The sequence below is a fragment of the Bos indicus genome, chromosome 9 (genome assembly GCF_029378745.1).
Source record: "Bos indicus isolate NIAB-ARS_2022 breed Sahiwal x Tharparkar chromosome 9, NIAB-ARS_B.indTharparkar_mat_pri_1.0, whole genome shotgun sequence".
Taxonomy (NCBI): Eukaryota; Metazoa; Chordata; class Mammalia; order Artiodactyla; family Bovidae; genus Bos; species Bos indicus.
Window position 1 is genome coordinate 41,235,934 of NC_091768.1, and position 18,200 is coordinate 41,254,133.

The following is an 18,200-nucleotide window of genomic DNA, read 5'->3' on the forward strand; positions in this document are numbered from 1 at the left end:
TGTGAAACTGATTGCTTCACCCCAAATCAGAAAAACAAGAATTTTCTACCCAGGACTAAATTAGTTAATTATGACTAATGTCCTGTATCTAATGGACATATAAGAAGAATTCCATTCTTCTTTATTTCAAACTCTTATTTGGCCACACTTGTATAAACTGGAGGCATTGTTCTAACAGAAGTTTTGGAATTCAGAAAAAAAAATCTGTGGAAATCTTAATATAGCTTATCAGTAACAGATGGTTCAGTTCAGTTCAGTCGCTCAGTCCTATCCAACTCTCTGCGATCTCATGGACTGCAGCACGCCAGGCTTCCCTTTCCATCACCAACTCCCGGAGCTTGCACAAACTCATGTCCGTAGAGTTGGTGATGCCATCCAACCATCTCATCCTCTATCATCCCCTTCTCCTCCTGCCTTCAATCTTTCCCAGCATGAGGGTCTTTTGCAAATGAGTCAGTTCTTTGCATCAGGTGGCCAAAGTATTGGAGTTTCAGCTTCAGATCAGTCCTTCCAATGAATATTCAGGATTGATTTCCTTTAGGATGGACTGGTTGGATTTCCTTGAAGTCCAAGGGACTCTCAAGAGTCTTCTCCAACACCACAGTTCAAAAGCGTCAATTCTTCAGTGCTCAGCTTTCTTTACAGTCCAACTCTCACAACCATACATGACTACTGGAAAAACCATAGCTTTGACTAGAGGGACCTTTGTTGGCAAAGTAATGTCTCTGCTTTTTAATATGCTGTCTATAGGTTGGTCATAACTTTTCTTCCAAAGAGCAAGTGTCTTTTAATTTCATGGCTGCAATCACCATCTGCAGTGATTTTTGGACCCCCCAAAATAAAGTCTGACACTGTTCCCATTGTTTACCCATCTATTTGCCATGAAGTGATGGAACCAGATGCCATGATCTTAGTTTTCTGAATGTTGAGCTTTAAGCCAACTTTTTCACTCTCCTCTTTCACTTTCATCAAGAGACTCTTTAGTTCTTCTTCGCTTTCTGCCATAAGGGTGGTGTCATCTGCATATCTAAGGTTATTGATATTTCTCCCGGCAATGTTGATTCCAGCTTGTGCTTCATCCAGCCAAGCATTTCTCATGATGTACTCTGCATGTAAGTTAAATAAGCAGGGTGGCAATATACAGCCTTGACGCACTCCTTTTCCTATTTGGAACCAGTCTGCTATTGAGAGGGTAACAGGCAGGAAGGCCAGGGGTCTCCAAATAGAGGAAATAGCCTGCAAGTGTCAGACATTTTTATCTCTCTCCATTCTGAATTTTAAGATATTCCTTTCTTTCATTAACAGACTGCTAGTGACTATATAACATCCAGCTAAAGACCAGCAGGGGGGTACTCTTTCTGCCCCCTTCTGATGCCTATGTCAGAAGCTTTCTCCATCTCCTTTATACTTCAATAAAACTTTATTACACAAAAGCTCTGAGCGATCAAGCCTCGTCTCTGGCCCCGGATTGAATTCTTCTCCTCCGGGGGCCAAAAATCCTGGTGTATTCGCGTGATTCAACAACAACCTTTCACTATTCCATGTCTAGTTCTAACTGTTGCTTCTTGACCTGCATACGGATTTCTGAGGAGGCAGGTGAGGTAGTCCAGTATTCCCATCTCTTTCAGAATTTTCCACAGTTTGCTGTGATCCACACAGTCAAAGGCTTTGGCATAGTCAATAAAGCAGAAGTAGATGCTTTTCTGGAACTTTCTTGCTCTTTCGATGATCCAACGGATGTTGGCAATTTGATCTCTGGTTCCACTGCCTTTTCTAAATCCAGCTTGAACATCTGGAAGTTCACTGGTCATGTACTGTTGAAACGTGGCTTGGAGAATTTTGAACATTACTTTGCTAGTGTGTGAGATGAGTGTAATTTGTGGTAGCTTGAACATTGTTAGAGAAACATAAAAATTATGATTCTGGAGAATACATATAAAACTACCCCAAAATAGTTTAAATGGTTGAAATTACACAAAATTCCTTTACTTAGCTCCTTTACTTTTCCTGGCCATGTAGCTGTTTTACATTGTTGCTGCTGTTCAGATGCTAAGTTGTCCAACTCTTTGCCATTCCATGGACTATAGTGCACATGTTTCCTTGCTATTTTACACAGGTTCAATAAAAAGATTCTCCTTTCTGTAAGGCAGTTATTTAGTAATTGCTTTTGTAACCATGGTCATGCCTCAAACCTCATTAAATTACATACAGAAAGCCCATTATTAAACAACAAGGTCCAAGCAACTTGCTTGAGGTGAACTGGATGGTTGTTGGTTTCTTGTCTTCGTATATGAGCTGATAAGAGTGATATTTTACATGTAAAAATAATGACAACCTTATGAACTTTACAAAGTTTCCAGATAAAGATAACTCCTAAATTTTAGTGTCATGTGACTTTAATTTTATTAACCAAATTACAAGAAGGTTTTTTGTATATACGTGTGAACTTTCATCACATTTACATAATAAAAACAAAATATCCAAGTAATGATACTGCAGTAGAAAATCACTAAACAGGTTTATGCAGTCAAAGTCATGCCTTAGGAGGAAATTTGAAGGCAAAATTGACACTGTAATTAGAGTAAGAAATGCACATCACATTCCAAAGTCAGAAAATGGAATACAACAACCGTGTGTTGTAAAGGATTAACATTTCACATTCCAAACAAAGGTTTTACCCTTGCTCAACTCCTGGGAGATAACCTCTAAGACCATGGAACAGCCTGCCTGATAAAAACACTTTTAGTTTACCTAGGAGCTTCATGCTCTGCAAGATAGTCTTCACTAACAATGTGATTTATGATGGGGCTTTCAGCCATTTGGTACCAGCTTTGGTGGCTCAGACAGAAAAGAATCTGCCTGCATGCAGCAGTCCCGGGTTCTGTCCTTGGATTGGTAAGATCCCCTGGAGAAGGGAATGGCTACCCACTCCAGTATTCTTGCCTGGAGAATTCCATGGACAGAGGAGTCTGGCAGGCTACAGTCCATGGAATGCAAAGAATTGGACATCACTAAGCGACTATCACTTTCACTTTTTCAGAGGGACCGGAGACTGAAGGTCAGTCACATGGGCAGTCAGCCATGCTATGTGACCAGCCCACAATAAAAAAATTGGACACCAAAGCTCAGAGGAGCAATACTCCAAGCATATCATACATCATTGCTAGAATTAAGTGCTATCTGCATGACTTCACTGGAAGACAAGTTCTAGTTCATGCCTGGTGTTTCCTGGACTTTGCTGTGCTGTGCTTAGTTGCTCAGTTGTGTCTGACTCTTTGTGACCCCATGGACTGTACCCCACTAGGCTCCTCTGTTCAGGCTCCTCTTGTTCTCCAGGCAAGAATACTAGAGTGGGTTGCCATGCCCTCCTCTAGGGGAATCTTCCCAACCCAGGGATCAAACCCAAGTCTCCTGCATTGCAGGCGGATTCTTTACTCTCTGAGCCACCAGAGAAGCCCAAGAATACTGGAGTGGGTAGCCTAACCCTTCTCCAGGGGATCTTCCTAACCCAGGAATCGAACTGGGATCTCCTGAATTGCAGGCAGATTCTTTACCAGCTGAGCTACCAGGGAAACCCTAGACTTCCTGAACTTTACCTTATGTCCTTTTTTGAGTTGCTGATTTAAATTTGTATGTTTTTGTTGTAATAAACCATGAGTATAATAGCTTTTCTGAGTTCTATGTATTCTTTTAGTGAATCACTGAGCCCAAAGGTGACCTTGGAAATTTGCAACCGAGATAAAGTAACATCAGCAAAAACAGTCAATTTGTCTGATTCTTGTTCCCTCAGTAAATGAAACCTTGAGTCTTTCCTATAAGATATTCCCCGATAGAAACAAATATATCCCTGATTTTGACAATGCCAATGTCTGAAGATATGTGATGATCTTTTTGGATATGTCATATCCAAAAGCTGTTTTCTACCTTAAAGAGATTAACAGTAAACTTGATGACCTTGGTATATTTGTAAGTTTTTTTCTTTCAAATACTTGTCATATCTTTAATTTGTGAAAGCTATCCTTCTATATCTTGGACTCCCTCACAAATCTTGTTGGCATATAAACCCTTTTCTTTTTAAATGCTTTAATCTCTGAGTGGTTTATGTTTTACTTCAGCCAGTGGTAGTTTGTATCAATAATATTTTACTAGACTGGTTAAGAATCAAACTCCACTAGTTGTGGCATATCCATAGAAATGCTCAGAAGTGGATCTGAGAATTAGAAACCACAGGAAAACATTCTATTCAAATAGCAAAGGCAAAGCTCTCACTCTGCTTAAGAGCTATACTATAAAAGAACAAAGAGAAAATGACCCTCTCTGAAAATTTACTTAGGCTTAGGTGTCCAATATTTAAATCACACCACAAGAGAGAAGCAGCATATATAATACTGATATAAATTCTTTCAAGTTTATCAAATCAAAGAGTTATATACATAAAATCACAGAATAAGCTTTTAAAAGACAAATTCATTTTGAAATTAAAGTAAAAGTAGAACTTCTTAACCCAGAAATATTTCTTTTAATTCTGATACTGAATTTCCCAGTTTTAAATTTGTGGCTTAGCTTATTTTGGGGAAAATGAAGGTAATAATTTTGTGCTATATTCAAGCATTCAATATTTTAAAATATTAATAGTGCTATTCTTTCACATGTATTATTACAAAGTCTGGGGTTAGCTATCTCTGAAAATATATTTTTAAGGTATTAAAGGTACTTTTTCTTTTGCTAGAAATTATAAAACCAAAAATGTTCCATGGAATTCTCAAGAGTGTTTTAAAATTTAATTTTAAATGGGTTTCCTGTGTACCAATAGGATTTATGTTTTAAATAACACACTTGTGAAGTTAAAAGAACCTACAGTGATGAAAAGCGAAATAGTTTCCAATTTAATGAGAAGATTCTGGACAACTGCCTTGTAAACAACAATCTTATATTTCAGGCAAGAAATGATTCACATTCTGTACTAGTTCAATAATAGATTTTTCTAAGAAATATCCCACAAGTCATTGTACATTTAACTTTAAAGAAAATTAACCAAAGAAAAACTTTCAAGGTTTTTCAAAACTTATCCTAAAATTTACTTGATCAGATTAAGCAAAATTAGGTCAAAAGAATATTTTAGCTATGACTAGAAGGTCTGGCTCACTTTATAATCTTCTTTTCATAAGGACTAAAATCTATTTAACAATTTAAGCACTTTTAATACTTTGTAGTGGTGAACAAACTTTTACAAGTGAGTAGAATCCCATTATAATGAACATCACCCTGATGTTCGCTTCCTTATGGCACTTCTTCCTATGTTCTGCTGCTGCTAAGTTGCTTCAGTCGTGTCTGACTCTGTGCGACCCCATAGACGGCAGCCCACCAGGCTCCCCCGTCCCTGGGATTCCCCAGGCAAGAACACTGGAGTGGGTTGCCATTTCCTTCTCCAATGCATGAAAGTGAAAAGTGAAAGTGTTCTAACCACAGCCAAAAGCTGACACTGCCTGAAGAAACATGTTGAATAGGATATCAAAAGTCACAGAACCACAGCCTGTCAGTTGGCAGTAATTTCATTTAATGAAGCTGTTTTTCAGGTAAGATATTTATATACTCCATTCACTCTTTTCAAAATATTTTATCAGTTCAGTAAAATGACATGTCTTTAAAGAGTGTCCTGTTGGTAGTATATCAGGTTTCAAACTTTTTTAGTGTTGTTGACTGCTGATGCTCAAACAAATAGGATTTCTCACAGGATAAATCTTTGCTCATTTCAGATTCAAGACATGCACAGTTTTTCCTCTCACAAATCTCACTTCTTTATGCATTTTAAAACTGTCTCAAGCACCTACAGAAAAGATTTTTTTCCTAATCATAAAACCCCTGCTTGATTAGATTCCACACAGAGGCAGTGACAAGACAGAAACAATGGCTGAGAAATAATTGAGGCCTTTTGTTAAAGAATTCATGGTGAATATATTTATTTGTATCCACATTAGAAAAGTAACATTCCTCTAATGTAGGTTGGCTAGTGTTTGAAAAGAGTATTCTATAGACCAGCAAATGTAAAGGTATTGACTAAAGTGGGACTTTTACCTGTAGAACATACAAAACAAATTTGAAATGGTATTTCTGGGATCAACAGTAGACTGCACAAGTCATAGTAGGGAACTTGAGAGTATTCCTATTTTATACTGGCTATCTCACTGTCCTCCACAACATTTTTCAAATTCATTCCCTTTGAACATTTATTAAAAGCTGGATTTTACTTTTCCAAATAACATTTAGAAATTATAGTTTTACATTTTAAATTATAATTTTGCATTTTAAATTATAATTTTGCATTTTAAATTATAATTTAGTACTTACAAAATTTCATAAAACAGCACTACCTTCTCTATGTGTGAAGTGCTCTGACAGTTTCAATGCTATTCTATATTATTTTTAAAAATGTTGACAGTGATCCACTAAATTGATTTCACAATCCATTAATAGGATATGATCTACAGTTTGAAAAATACTGACTTGGCCTAAGTGATAAAGAAGATGAAGTATGAGGAAATTGAGAGGGTTAAATTCATAAGGAAAGTGACTGGAAATTATTTGCATAATTCTGTGAAAATCAATAATTGGCCTTTAGTATATAACTTGCCACTATATTATTTTTCTGTTGCAGTCTAAATCCTTGTTGTTTGACTTTTGCCCCAATTACTCTCCACTCTCTTCCTATATACTTGTGTTTCATACCATTCTTTTGACTCATGTCTTTGAATTTGGTGCTGGTTATGTGACAGTACGTGTTTGAGACTACTGGGTGGACTGGTTTCCTCAATCAATAAGTTATGGAAGATTAAGAATCTGAGACCAATTCTGCCATGAGGAAATAAAGCAGAGGAGAGCCATATATATATCAAGATAACAAATGAAGAAATACAAACAGGCTGACTTCATCTATGAATGGATGAAAACAAAGGTTTGGTAGACAAATATTTTTTGAGCATCTGCTCTGTGCTGATCATTATACCTCTGTGCCACCTACTGTTTTCTTTCTTATATGTTTATGTATGTCTTATCTCTACTATCAGACTATAAGCAACTTAAAGACATAATCCATGTATAATTTCTTTGAATCTTCTATAGCAACTAACACAGTATCCTAGGATCAACAAATTCTTGATTATTAGAGATCAATACTTGCTGAATGAACATGTCAAACACACCAATATACAAGTAAAGAACTACCTTGATTCTCAAACCTCTTCCTCTTAGCATCATATCAAAGAAAGCAACATTCTGAGTGCCTGTTGTCTGTGTTGCCCCCCCAAAAAATAATAAAATACTTAAATATTCTTAACTAGTGGTTATATAAAATATGGTCACATATCCTTAAAAGATGAAACAACAGAGTAGTTGAACTGGTGCCTGAAACAACAGTACTTGATCCAATATGCTCATTCCAAATGAGTTCACCAAATAAGGTTAATGTATTTCCATGCAGTATAATTATTAAATATTTACTGAGAGGCCACTTATGGGCCAGGTACTATGCTGGGTTCTTGGCTACAGCGGTGAACAAGAAATGATCTTGCCTTCAGGGAGCTTTCAATCTATGGGAAGACAAACAAACAAATGATAACAAGAAAATGTGCGAAGTGCAAAGACAGAGCAAGTACCTAGAAAAGGCAGCTAAGCCAGATTTGGGAGCAGGTAGGGATGTGAAGAAGACGCTTAAAGAGGGTTTCTTAGAGGCTGCAGTAAATTGAGATCTGAAGAATTAAGGGAAGCTAGATAAGCAAAATCTAGGCAGAAAGTATGGTGGATAACATCATACTTATTTTAAAAGATTATTCTAGAAAGCTGATTATACCAAATAACTTTTTCTGTCTTTCTTTGATAGAAAATTCATCATGCCCAGCATTCTGCCTACAGCCTGGATCCAGTCTCTCAACATTACAAAATGATGAACTGGCATTTATAAGTCTTACATGGTTGAAAAACAGAAACAAAAAATACCTCAGAGTGTAAAGTAACAAGAGATCAGTTTACTTCTTTTCTGTTAAAACTATTAAACAGATATAATACAAGGAATACAATAGATCATGCATATATAATAAAAAATACATTTCTTCAGTGGGGGTATCCTAGTTTATAATTTTAATAATTGTCTATGGCATCTAATAAGCTTTTGAGAATGCAATGACACTATACTGGTATGGAGAACATGCTCAAAAACCCATCAGGAGGGTTTTCCTGGTATTTCAGCAGTAAAGAATCTGCCTGGCAATGCAGGAGACACAGGTTTGATCCCTGATCTGGGAAGATTCCACATGCTGTGGAGGAACTAAGCCCAGGCACCCCACAACAATTGAGCCTGTGCTCTAGAGCCTGGGAGCTACAACTACTGATCCATATGCCACAATTACTGAAGTCCATGTACTCTAGAGCCCATGCTCTGCAACTAGAGAGCAGCCCCCACTTGCTACAACTAAAGAAAAGCCCTCTCAGCAATGAAGACCCAGCATAGCAAAAAAAAAAAAAACCCATCAGGAGAAAAAATCGACCTGATTCTTTATGTAAACACTTCATAGCTATAATCAAAATAAACTCTGGTCTAGACAATATTTTAAACTTTAAACTTTACCATTTTGCTATATCTAATTCTCTCTATATAACAAAACACCAAAAAAAAAAAAAAAAAGGAGGAAAGTTAAATAAGTACACAGGTTATGAAGAATAAGGCTGAGGTACTGGCAAGGTCTATTTACCAAGAAGTGAATTTATTTTCACACCGGTAACAGTCAATTATTATTTTTATTTATCCTCGTTTTACTTTAATTAAAAGGTGCCATGGCACCCATAAAGAGTTTTTTTTTTTTAATCTCAAGATGCTATGCTATGCCTTAGATAGGTTTGTATTGTTGTACATCTGGGAGTCAGCTTATACTTATCTAAACCTCACATACAATTAAATTAAATGTTCTCTGTAGGTACAGCTTTAGTTACAGATGAATAGAGTTCCAGGAAAACTCCATTAGGAGTTTCACTATTTACACTATACCAACAATGGCAGCTGGTGCATTTTTGGCCACACTGAGCACTCCTTCCATTGCTCATGACCAACCCACCCTTTCCCCCTAGTTTGATATCTCACAAGTCAAGTTTTGATTTACATTTTGATGTCTTATCATGGATTAAGAATACTACTCTACAGTTAAAATTTTATTTTTAAAGGAAGAAAGCTTTATACATAACTAAAAAATAAGTTTCAAGCATACCATCCCAGCCAGTTAGCACACTGTATTAAATATTTCCTTTAACCTTGTACTGTTGAAAATAGGGCATTTCCCTCTAATCTTCCTATCTTTAGCTACAACTTAATAAAAATGGTCATATTCCAATGACCCACACAAATACAGTTAATTCAAGATTCCAACTCCTATTTCCAGGATTAGAATAGTCACTACTGCTTCAAACACTCAAACTTTCTAGTTTCATAGTTGCATCAAAGTTGAGACTTGTCTTGGATAAAAGTTCTAATTTCATTTTTTTCAATTTATGATTAAATAAAAAACAAGCAAACCTGTTTTTCACTTAAGTGAACAAAAATCTATGATATCCTACCGAGTTTCTGCTAGGCAGAGCACAGCTGCGGGGTTGCTACAGCAACTCTTGTACACTGACCATAGACAGCCCCATCCAGGAAGGAAATCGTTTGCTCCACCCCCTGAGGAGTCAAAGGCAAGCAGCAGTCTGTGAGCAGAGACACATTTTCAGTTCAGTAATTGTGATGGAGCAACAGGAGACCATTCTTTATCATCTTTCCTAATACATGTCACCCCAACAACCCAAACAAACTTCAAATCAAGTTGCTATGAGTACATATTTCCACATCATGGTAGGATTATATTCTTTACCCAACCCCCACTAGAAACCTGAGCCAGGGAACAAATCAAAGCAATTTCATCCTAGGCATATAGAAAAAGAAAAAAAAAAGTAAATTTAGAATATTCTCACTTTTATGAAGAGTACCTTTTGGTTCTTGCTTTCAGGCTTTAACCCCTGCAACTCAGGATCTATGACAATTTTTTCTCTTTTTGGCTGCTCAGATATAACATTTACTGAGTTTTTATTCAGTGCCAACCCTTCTGCTGGGTGCTTTGACATGTTATTTCAGTTAATCTCACAACAACCCTATGAGGTAGGTAGTAATACAATCCTACTTTTACAAATGAGAAACAGAGGTTCCAAAAAGTCATTTGATTGTCTAAACTACTAAGTGGCAGAATCAACATGAACCCAAGTTTCCTATTTCCGAGATCTATGTTTTTTCTACTACATTGCACTGGTTTTGGAAGAAAATTCACAATTCTTAGTTAAAATATTCAAGTGTTCCTTAAGTGATTTTAATTTTTTATGGTAATTTGTTTTAGTAAAACATCTCCACAAGTAATGACTTTACTACTGGTAAATTAAAAATATTCAGCCACCATCTTAAGTGCATAGAAAACAAAGGCATATCTGGGTGAGTTTTTTGCCAAGTATAAACTATGGCACTCACATTCTTGAGAAAAGATAAAGTAGAAAAATAGGTAAGGTGATGAAACTGAGTTTAGATGAAGCAGTCTGTGGAACATCTCTTGGGTTGAAGGAGCTGTAAGGGGAGAGGGAGTGAAAGTGGGTGAAGGACAACATTTAAACCAGAGGCAGAGAAACGTTTATTTCAGTCATTAGTTACTTTCAAGGACAATTCCAAGTATAAATCTGCCCATTTTCAGTCATATCTCCACTTCAGGTATGGAAAGGTCTTTGAGAAGCACCTCTTTTTCTCTTCATAAGAATGAATTATAGTTTTTCTCTTTCCTCCACAAAGAGCCCACAATTACTCTCTTTCTCCTACATATAATCTTTGGGATTTCCTAAGAGGATATAAAGACTATCTTTAAAAAAAATTGCATTTCCTAGCTCCCCAAGATCTTGATCTTTTTATTCTTTCATACCTATAGCTTGAATATCCCCCAGCTATAGATAAAGATGTACCTCTAAAACTGTCCCTTTGGAATCACCATTTTTTAAATTGCTATCCTATCTTCTGAGCTCCTCCCTTCTGTTATGCTTTTTGTGTCAGTCTTCTAGTTCTCCATCAGGTGGTGACTCCAATTCTCTAGTTGCCCCAAAGGATTCTGGTGAGAAACAAAGTAAGTTCAGTAGAGTTGTACTAGTTTCCACACATTTCTGGAAAGACAGGTCAACAAATGGAAATTCACTATAAAGCATATATGTACAAAGAAATATCTTATGGCATCACTAATCAAAGCATAAAAATATAGTTATAAAGGAGTCAGATTAAAAAAAACAAGAGCTAGATTTATAAAAGAGAATGGGAATAGCAGAGAAAGGCTTTCACAGTTGGATTACTGTCATCTAAGAGTTAGTTAACTATGAGTTCCTATTTGTAATTGTCACATTAAAAAATGGACTAAAGGACTCTTCACAAAGCTTTTCCCTTTCCAAAAAAGAAAAACATTCCCCAGCTCTAAAACAAGACAGGGAAGAAGCACAAGAAAAGTTAAAAGGCCTGTCCATACTCTGTTAATTTTATATTTGTTCTTTATAATCTTCTTAAGGTTACAAGCCTACTAAATGAAAAAGTGGAATGGCACTTATATCTCAAATTCAACTCAATTTTAAATATCATCAGTCTAGTATAATGTTTTAAACTTAATGTATCTGCAAAGTGAACAATGTTTCTAAAACATGGTATGCTGAGGTATTTTAGTCAATAAAAAAGAACAGGAAAGCAATCATTTATTATTTGGGTTTCTTAGGAGGTCATTAGGCATTCATTTAAAAATACTACAATTTGATACTTTATAGAGGCTAGAAACATAATGCAAAATTTCACAAAGGTATATTAAATTAAAACCACTTTAGACAGTTCAAGATCTCATTGACAAAGTTCATTCAAGATGATAGTTTTGCTATTGTGTTACTGTTCCCACATAATATCATCTCGTCTCAATTTCATCTGAAGATTATGGACTCGTATTGGACGACAGTTGTTGTTCTTTTGAAGAGAGTTAGTTAGCAAACATTTTCTGGAGCTATTTTTTATATTCTTTGTTCCTTTACAGTTGCTATCTTCTTGCTGAATAGCTGAAGTTTCACTCATCTTTGAATTCTGAACTTTTTGCTGCAGTTTGCGGACCTGGAAAGAAAAAAATCTAATATTTCAGTCAAAAATATACTTAAAATATACCTTATAATAGAGGATTGGATTGATGGTTTAAAGATTACATGAAATTAAAAAGTTTGGTAAGTCTTTATTTATTGAATCCTTATTGCATACCTAACACTGTGCTATTTACACAGAAACATAATGAATAAAACAATCATTGCTTTCCAGAAGCTTATTGCTCTTATTATTAGAGAAAAAAAAGCATATATGTGACAACTAGAGAATAATTCAAGCCAGAATAACTTTGAGTAGAACAAAAAGTGTATGTCTAAGAAGGATAAAGAAGGACAAGATCGATATGGGCTGGAGAAGCTGAGAGAAAGAAATGTTTGTTTTTGTAAGATAAGAAACGGGAAAAATCAGGAGAACATGGAGAGAGAAGGACCTTTCTGGTGACATTAACAACAAAGCAAAAATTTGGTGCTAGGAGTGAACATCACGTTTATAGAGTCTATATTTTTTCTTTAAAGTATTCCTGAGTTTAAAGCACTACTGAATGCCAGTTTTGTTTTGTTTTTAAAGGCAAAGGAATAAATAACCTTTTCTCATTGAGGAGTTTCTAGTAATGATTGGGTTGACAGAATTAAACAAAACAAAATCTATAAACTTGATAAGCCCTTTTCTTTCAAGTCCAGTCCATTACTGAATCTTTTAAACAATTATTTATTTTGGCCACATTACATGGCTTGTGGGATCTCAATTCCCCAATCATGGATGGAACCCATGTACCCTACTGAGGAAGTGTGGAATCCTAACCAATGGACCGCCAGGGAATTCCCCACATTACTTAATCTATTTCACTTAAGCATAGCCTGATTTGTAGAGCTGGTCCAGACACTGGCTAAGTATCTGGTGTTCTGTTTACCTAAAAATTCTTAAAAATTTTTACTTCTATAAGCTATTATATATATATATATATATATATATATATATATATATATAATATTTTTCAAAATATAACTTATGTACATACTGCCTAAATTTTAAAAATACGACTACTCTTCTATTCCTTTCAGGTTTCTCCTATGTGATTCTAAGAAAGTATACAAGTTACATAATTTTCACCCTAACACAATCATACAGAAAGTTTACTTACTATAGCTTTAAAAGCCAGTTAAGTGAAAATGTTTGCTTCAAAATTTCATTTTCTTCTGTCTTTCTTTATTGGCCACAGAGGAACAAAGGCAGTAAAATTCTGCATTCTTTATTACTTTCCTATAAAAGTGGGGAAGGCTTAATTGTGAGGTTAATATATTACCAACTTATATGAATGCTGATTAATCCATTAGCAGATAGCTACATGATATGACCTGAAGGTTCCTGGAAAGATTCCCTCTGCTTTCTGTTTCAGGAGCATAATAGTCCTAAGAGTGAATTCATTGTCTTGGGATAAAATGTAATATTCCATGATTTTTTTTGTCAAAATATTAAGACTATTATGCCATTCTTAGTTACTACGAATTTATACACAAGGATAGAGTCCTCCTCATCACCTCCACTAGAGTGAGCTAAGCATAGGTTCCCAAGGAATGCAACACAGCATGGCTTGTTCTGAGAAACTGGAAATAGTGGTTTTAGAGATGGGGTATGCTTTAGATACCTGTTGACATAAGGGGCTTCAGTAAGGCATTAGGAAAGAGAGGGATAAGAGGAAAGAATGCTAAATGGACAGCTGGGAGAGATGTAAAGCAAATTTAGCCTACCTCTTAATTTTCCCAAAGTTACTTCTGAATACATAATTAAACTTTCTCTGTTTTTTCTCCCTTTGGCTGTGCTGTGTGGCTTGTAGGATCTTAGTTCCCCGACCAAGGACTGAACCTGGGCCCCAGCAATGAAAGCATAGAGCTCTAACCAACTGGACGGCCAGAGAATTCCCTATAACTAAATTTCTTTGTTCTCTTTTCTTTATATTATATTAAGAATTATGTAGCAGACCATGTTATTTCAATGTACAGATGACTCTATTTTATCATAAGTCTAAGTGACTCCTATCTATCATCTTTTCACTAAGCCACCCATACAGGCCTCAAATTTGGAAGGTCTAGAGAAACGTAACATTGAATCCAGATCTATAATCTTTTTATTAAAATTTTTTACTAAAACTTTCTTACGCTTTCTTGATGCTGCATTAGTTTGGAAATTTGTTCTCCTTTAATTTCCATTTTCTTGACTAAACGCTCTAGTTCACATTCTATATCTTCACAGACGGATTGGCTTTCAGTTTCTTTCATTTGATTCAGCAGGTCTTGGTACCCCCTTTGAAAGAAAAGCAAGTATCAAGCACTATTACAGTTTATAGTATACAAACTATATATATATATATATATATAAAATATATATATATAAACTATATATTAATCTTTGTCACAACTAAGCAATATTCTGCTCAATCATAAACTTTAATCAGAGTTAAATATTAACCTTCAAAGACAGCTTCTTTTTGTAGAGTTATCAAATTAAATCTATGGTCATTATAAATAGGCTCTTATGATTTGAGATTAGATATATTTAGAAATATCTCAGACTTAGGATCTCAAAGAATCTTAAAAAATGTCTGAATTCTTAGTGTTCATAGTTAAATGTAGTAAAATATTCTGATGTCCTTAGCTAGAGGCATTAAGGGACTCTTTTTCATTCCAAGTTTGGAATTCTTAATGTAGAATCTTTGGAAGAATTCCAGCTATAGAAGTATTTGCTTGAGAAATTCCTAGATTTCGTGAATGCCTGCTCAAAAAAACTACTGCTAATAGAACTAGTTATATCTTCTACAGAGGTCTTAGTTCAACTGATTGGCCACCCAAGTCACATATTTTCTGGAATATTTGTTGAAAAGATATTTAAACTTGAAGCTTAAAATATGTATCCCATACAGAATCTTTGAAGCATATGGATGCTTCAAACATGCAATGCAGACAAGCCAGAATGGAAAATAAGAAATTGCATTCCTATTTGTCTAATGAAATCATTCACTTAACTGAAAAGATTATAAAAAGCAGAAGGAGCATCTTAGAAAAGCATTTGTGAATTATAATTTAAGGTCACCAGACCCCATTTGTTAGAATGACAGAAATATTTGTCTATCAGTTCAGATCTTGGGAATACAGAAACACTTTAAATAGAAAAAAGTAGTAATCTTCAGATCAAAATAAGTTCAAAAGGCTAAGTAAGGTTTTTACGAATTTGTAAGCGACATTGTTTGAAAGACTGAGAAGAAAAAAAGATACCTAAATTTGTCTTGCTACTTCTTGTGATAAATACTTACATAGTCATTTGGTCCAGCTCATCTTGCATTGCCATCAAAAGTTCAGACAAATTGTGGCAAATAGAAATGGACTTTTCTGAGTCAGAAGGTACAGCTTTACATTGAGAAGTTGTTCTAGAAGGCTTGTAGAGACATCTAAGCTCAGTAACTTCAGCTGGTTTCTGAAGGATATGTGGCCCAGAATGTTGCACTGTTTGGAGGCTATGTGTACTTGCATTTGCAGAATGGCTTGCACTGGCAGACTTTGGGGGAAAAGAAATAGCTGAGAACGATTTGAAATAACTGATGGCATTTAAATAGCACTTATACCAAAGCATGAATTTATCTGAACAAGTATCCTCATTTTTCCCTTCTCACCTTCTCAGCCATAATAGGCAGTGTTTCAAATTTTGAACAAATTTGCTGAGGTGGTCTTCTCTTTAAACATTTAATTTTCTAAATATTGACAAGGAAAAAAGTAAACAAAAATATTTTAAAAGACATTTATCAAATTAACACTATTACACATTAAGATATGCAAGTTACAAAGAAATATGACTATAACCTGTTAGAATGGTTAAAAAAAAAATGTGACAACACCAAATGCTAACGAGGAAATGGAGAAGCCAGATTGCTCATACACACAAAATAATGCAGCCACTTTGGCAGACAGTTTGGAAGTTTCTTGTAAAATTAAATATTTATTGATAGCTATCATATGATTCAGAGATTTCACTTTTAGATATTTACCCCAGGAAAATGAAAAATATGTTCACACAAAAACCTGTACACAAAGTTTATAACTGCTTTATTTGTGATAGCCTAAAACTGAGGCAGCTTCCTTTGTAGCTCTGTCAATAAAGAAGCTGCCTGCAGTGCAGGAGATCCAGTTCAATCCCTGGGTTGGGAAGATCCCCTGGAGAAGGAAATGGCAACCCACCCCAGAATTCTTGCCTGGAGAATCCCACGGACAGGGGAACCTGGAGGGCTATAGTCCATGGGGTCGCAAGAGTTAGACACGACTTAACGGCTAAACTACTACTGCTGCTGCTAAGTTGCTTCAGTCGTGTCCGACTCTGCAAGACCCCATAGATGGCAGCCCACCAGGCTCCCCCGTCCCTGGGATTCTCCAGGCAAGAACACTGGAGTGGGTTGCCATTTCCTTCTCCAATGCATGAACGTGAAAAGTGAAAGTGAAGTCACTCAGTCATGTCCGACTCTTAGCGACCCCATGGACTGCAGCTCACCAGGCTCCTCTGTCCATGGGATTTTCCAGGCAAGAGTACTGGAGTGGGGTGCCTAAAACTGAAATCCCATGGACAGAGGAGGAACCTGGTGGGCTATATAGTCCATGGGGTTGCAAAAGAGTGGGACACAACTTAGCAACTAAACAACAACAACAAAACTGAAAACAACCCAAATCTCCTTCATCAGGTAAATGGTTCAACTGTGGTACATCCCTAGCATGGAATACTACACAGAAACTTTTAAAAATGCATCAATACTTAGATGGATTGGCTGAATGAAACAAGCCTCTCAAAAGGTTATATACTATATGATTAGTTTATATAACATTCCTGAAATAAAATCATAGAGATGGTAAACAGATTATAAATTGCTAAGGGTTAGGGAGGATGATGTGTAACTATAAAGGGATAACATGAGGGAACCTTATAGTAGTGGAATAGTTCTGTATCTTCATAGTGGTGATGGTTACAAGAATCTACACATGTGATAAAACTGTATATGATGACACAAATATGTATATACACACACCACTAAGTGAACAAAAAACTGTTGAAATCTCCATAAGCTCTGTGTATTGTACCAATTTCAATTTCCTGGACTTTATTATATTTATGAAAGATATTACCATTGGGGGAAGCTTGTTAAAGATATATGCTGCTGCTGCTGCTGCTAAGTCTGTTCAGTCATGTCCAACTCTGTGAGACCCCATGGACAGCAGCCCACCAGGCTCTGCTGTCCCTGGGATTCTCCAGGAAAGAACACTAGAGTGGGTTGCCATTTCCTTCTCCAATGCATGAAAGTGAAAAGTGAAAGTGAAGTCACTCAGTCGTGTCCAACTCTTCGAGACCCCATGGACTGCAGCCCACCAGGCTCCTCCGTCCATGGGATTTTCCAGGCAAGGGTACTGAGTGGGTTGCCATTGCCTTCTCCGAAAGGTACACTGTACCTCCCTTTATATTTTTTTTTATCACCTCTAATCTATAATTTTTCAAAATAAAAAGTGAAAAACAAAAAACAAAAAAAGACACATGGTTAGGATATGGAACAATGGTAATTGCTGATTGGAACATAAACTGGTCTTATAACAATATCTTATAAAGCTAAGGTGCATGACACTTATGGCCCAGTATCTCAGAGAAACTCCTGAACACTTACACCACGAGGCATGTACAAGAATGTTCATAACAGTGTTGTTTATAATAACAAAAAGTGAGAAACAAACCAAATGATCACTGAAAGGAGAAGGGAAAAAGAAATTTTTAGCAATAAAAAGCAATGAACCATTCATATATGCATCAATTGGAAGAATCTCATAAACTTAATGTTGAGTGGAAAAAGAAAGCTACTGAAGAACACAAATACAGTAAGTCCATTATATAAAGTTCAAGTGTAAACCCAACAAATATATTTCTTATAAATACTTATTTGGCAAAGCAATTTTTTTTTTAAAACCAGGAGAATGATAAAAACAAAATCAGAATTGTGGTTACTCCGTGG

The 18,200-nt window shown here is 35.9% G+C and overlaps 2 protein-coding genes across 15 annotated transcripts in view; both read right to left on the minus strand.

Moving 5' to 3' along the window:
- LOC109563840 (uncharacterized) overlaps positions 1 to 9,708 on the minus strand; it is a 205,093-nt gene extending 195,385 nt beyond the window's left edge. For all 6 annotated transcript variants that reach the window (XR_011568321.1, XM_070795502.1, XM_070795501.1 and 3 more), the window contains exon 1: positions 9,601 to 9,708. The gene's annotated coding sequence lies outside the window, so the exon portion shown is untranslated. The remainder of the gene's footprint in view (positions 1 to 9,600) is intronic.
- The window catches only part of CEP57L1 (centrosomal protein 57 like 1), a 91,268-nt gene continuing 77,378 nt past the window's right edge, over positions 4,311 to 18,200 (minus strand). For 7 of the 9 annotated variants that reach the window (XM_070795526.1, XM_070795525.1, XM_070795523.1 and 4 more), the window contains 4 exons: positions 15,834 to 15,911; positions 15,477 to 15,718; positions 14,326 to 14,470; positions 4,311 to 12,184 (listed from right to left, as the gene is read on the minus strand). In XM_070795526.1, the coding sequence (XP_070651627.1) occupies positions 11,966 to 12,184; positions 14,326 to 14,470; positions 15,477 to 15,718; positions 15,834 to 15,911 (684 nt within the window). In that variant the 3' untranslated portion in view covers positions 4,311 to 11,965. Of the gene's footprint in view, positions 12,185 to 13,310; positions 13,430 to 14,325; positions 14,471 to 15,476; positions 15,719 to 15,833; positions 15,912 to 18,200 lie in introns of all 9 variants that reach the window. The other 2 variants (XR_011568326.1, XM_070795527.1) reach the window with 2 other exon arrangements.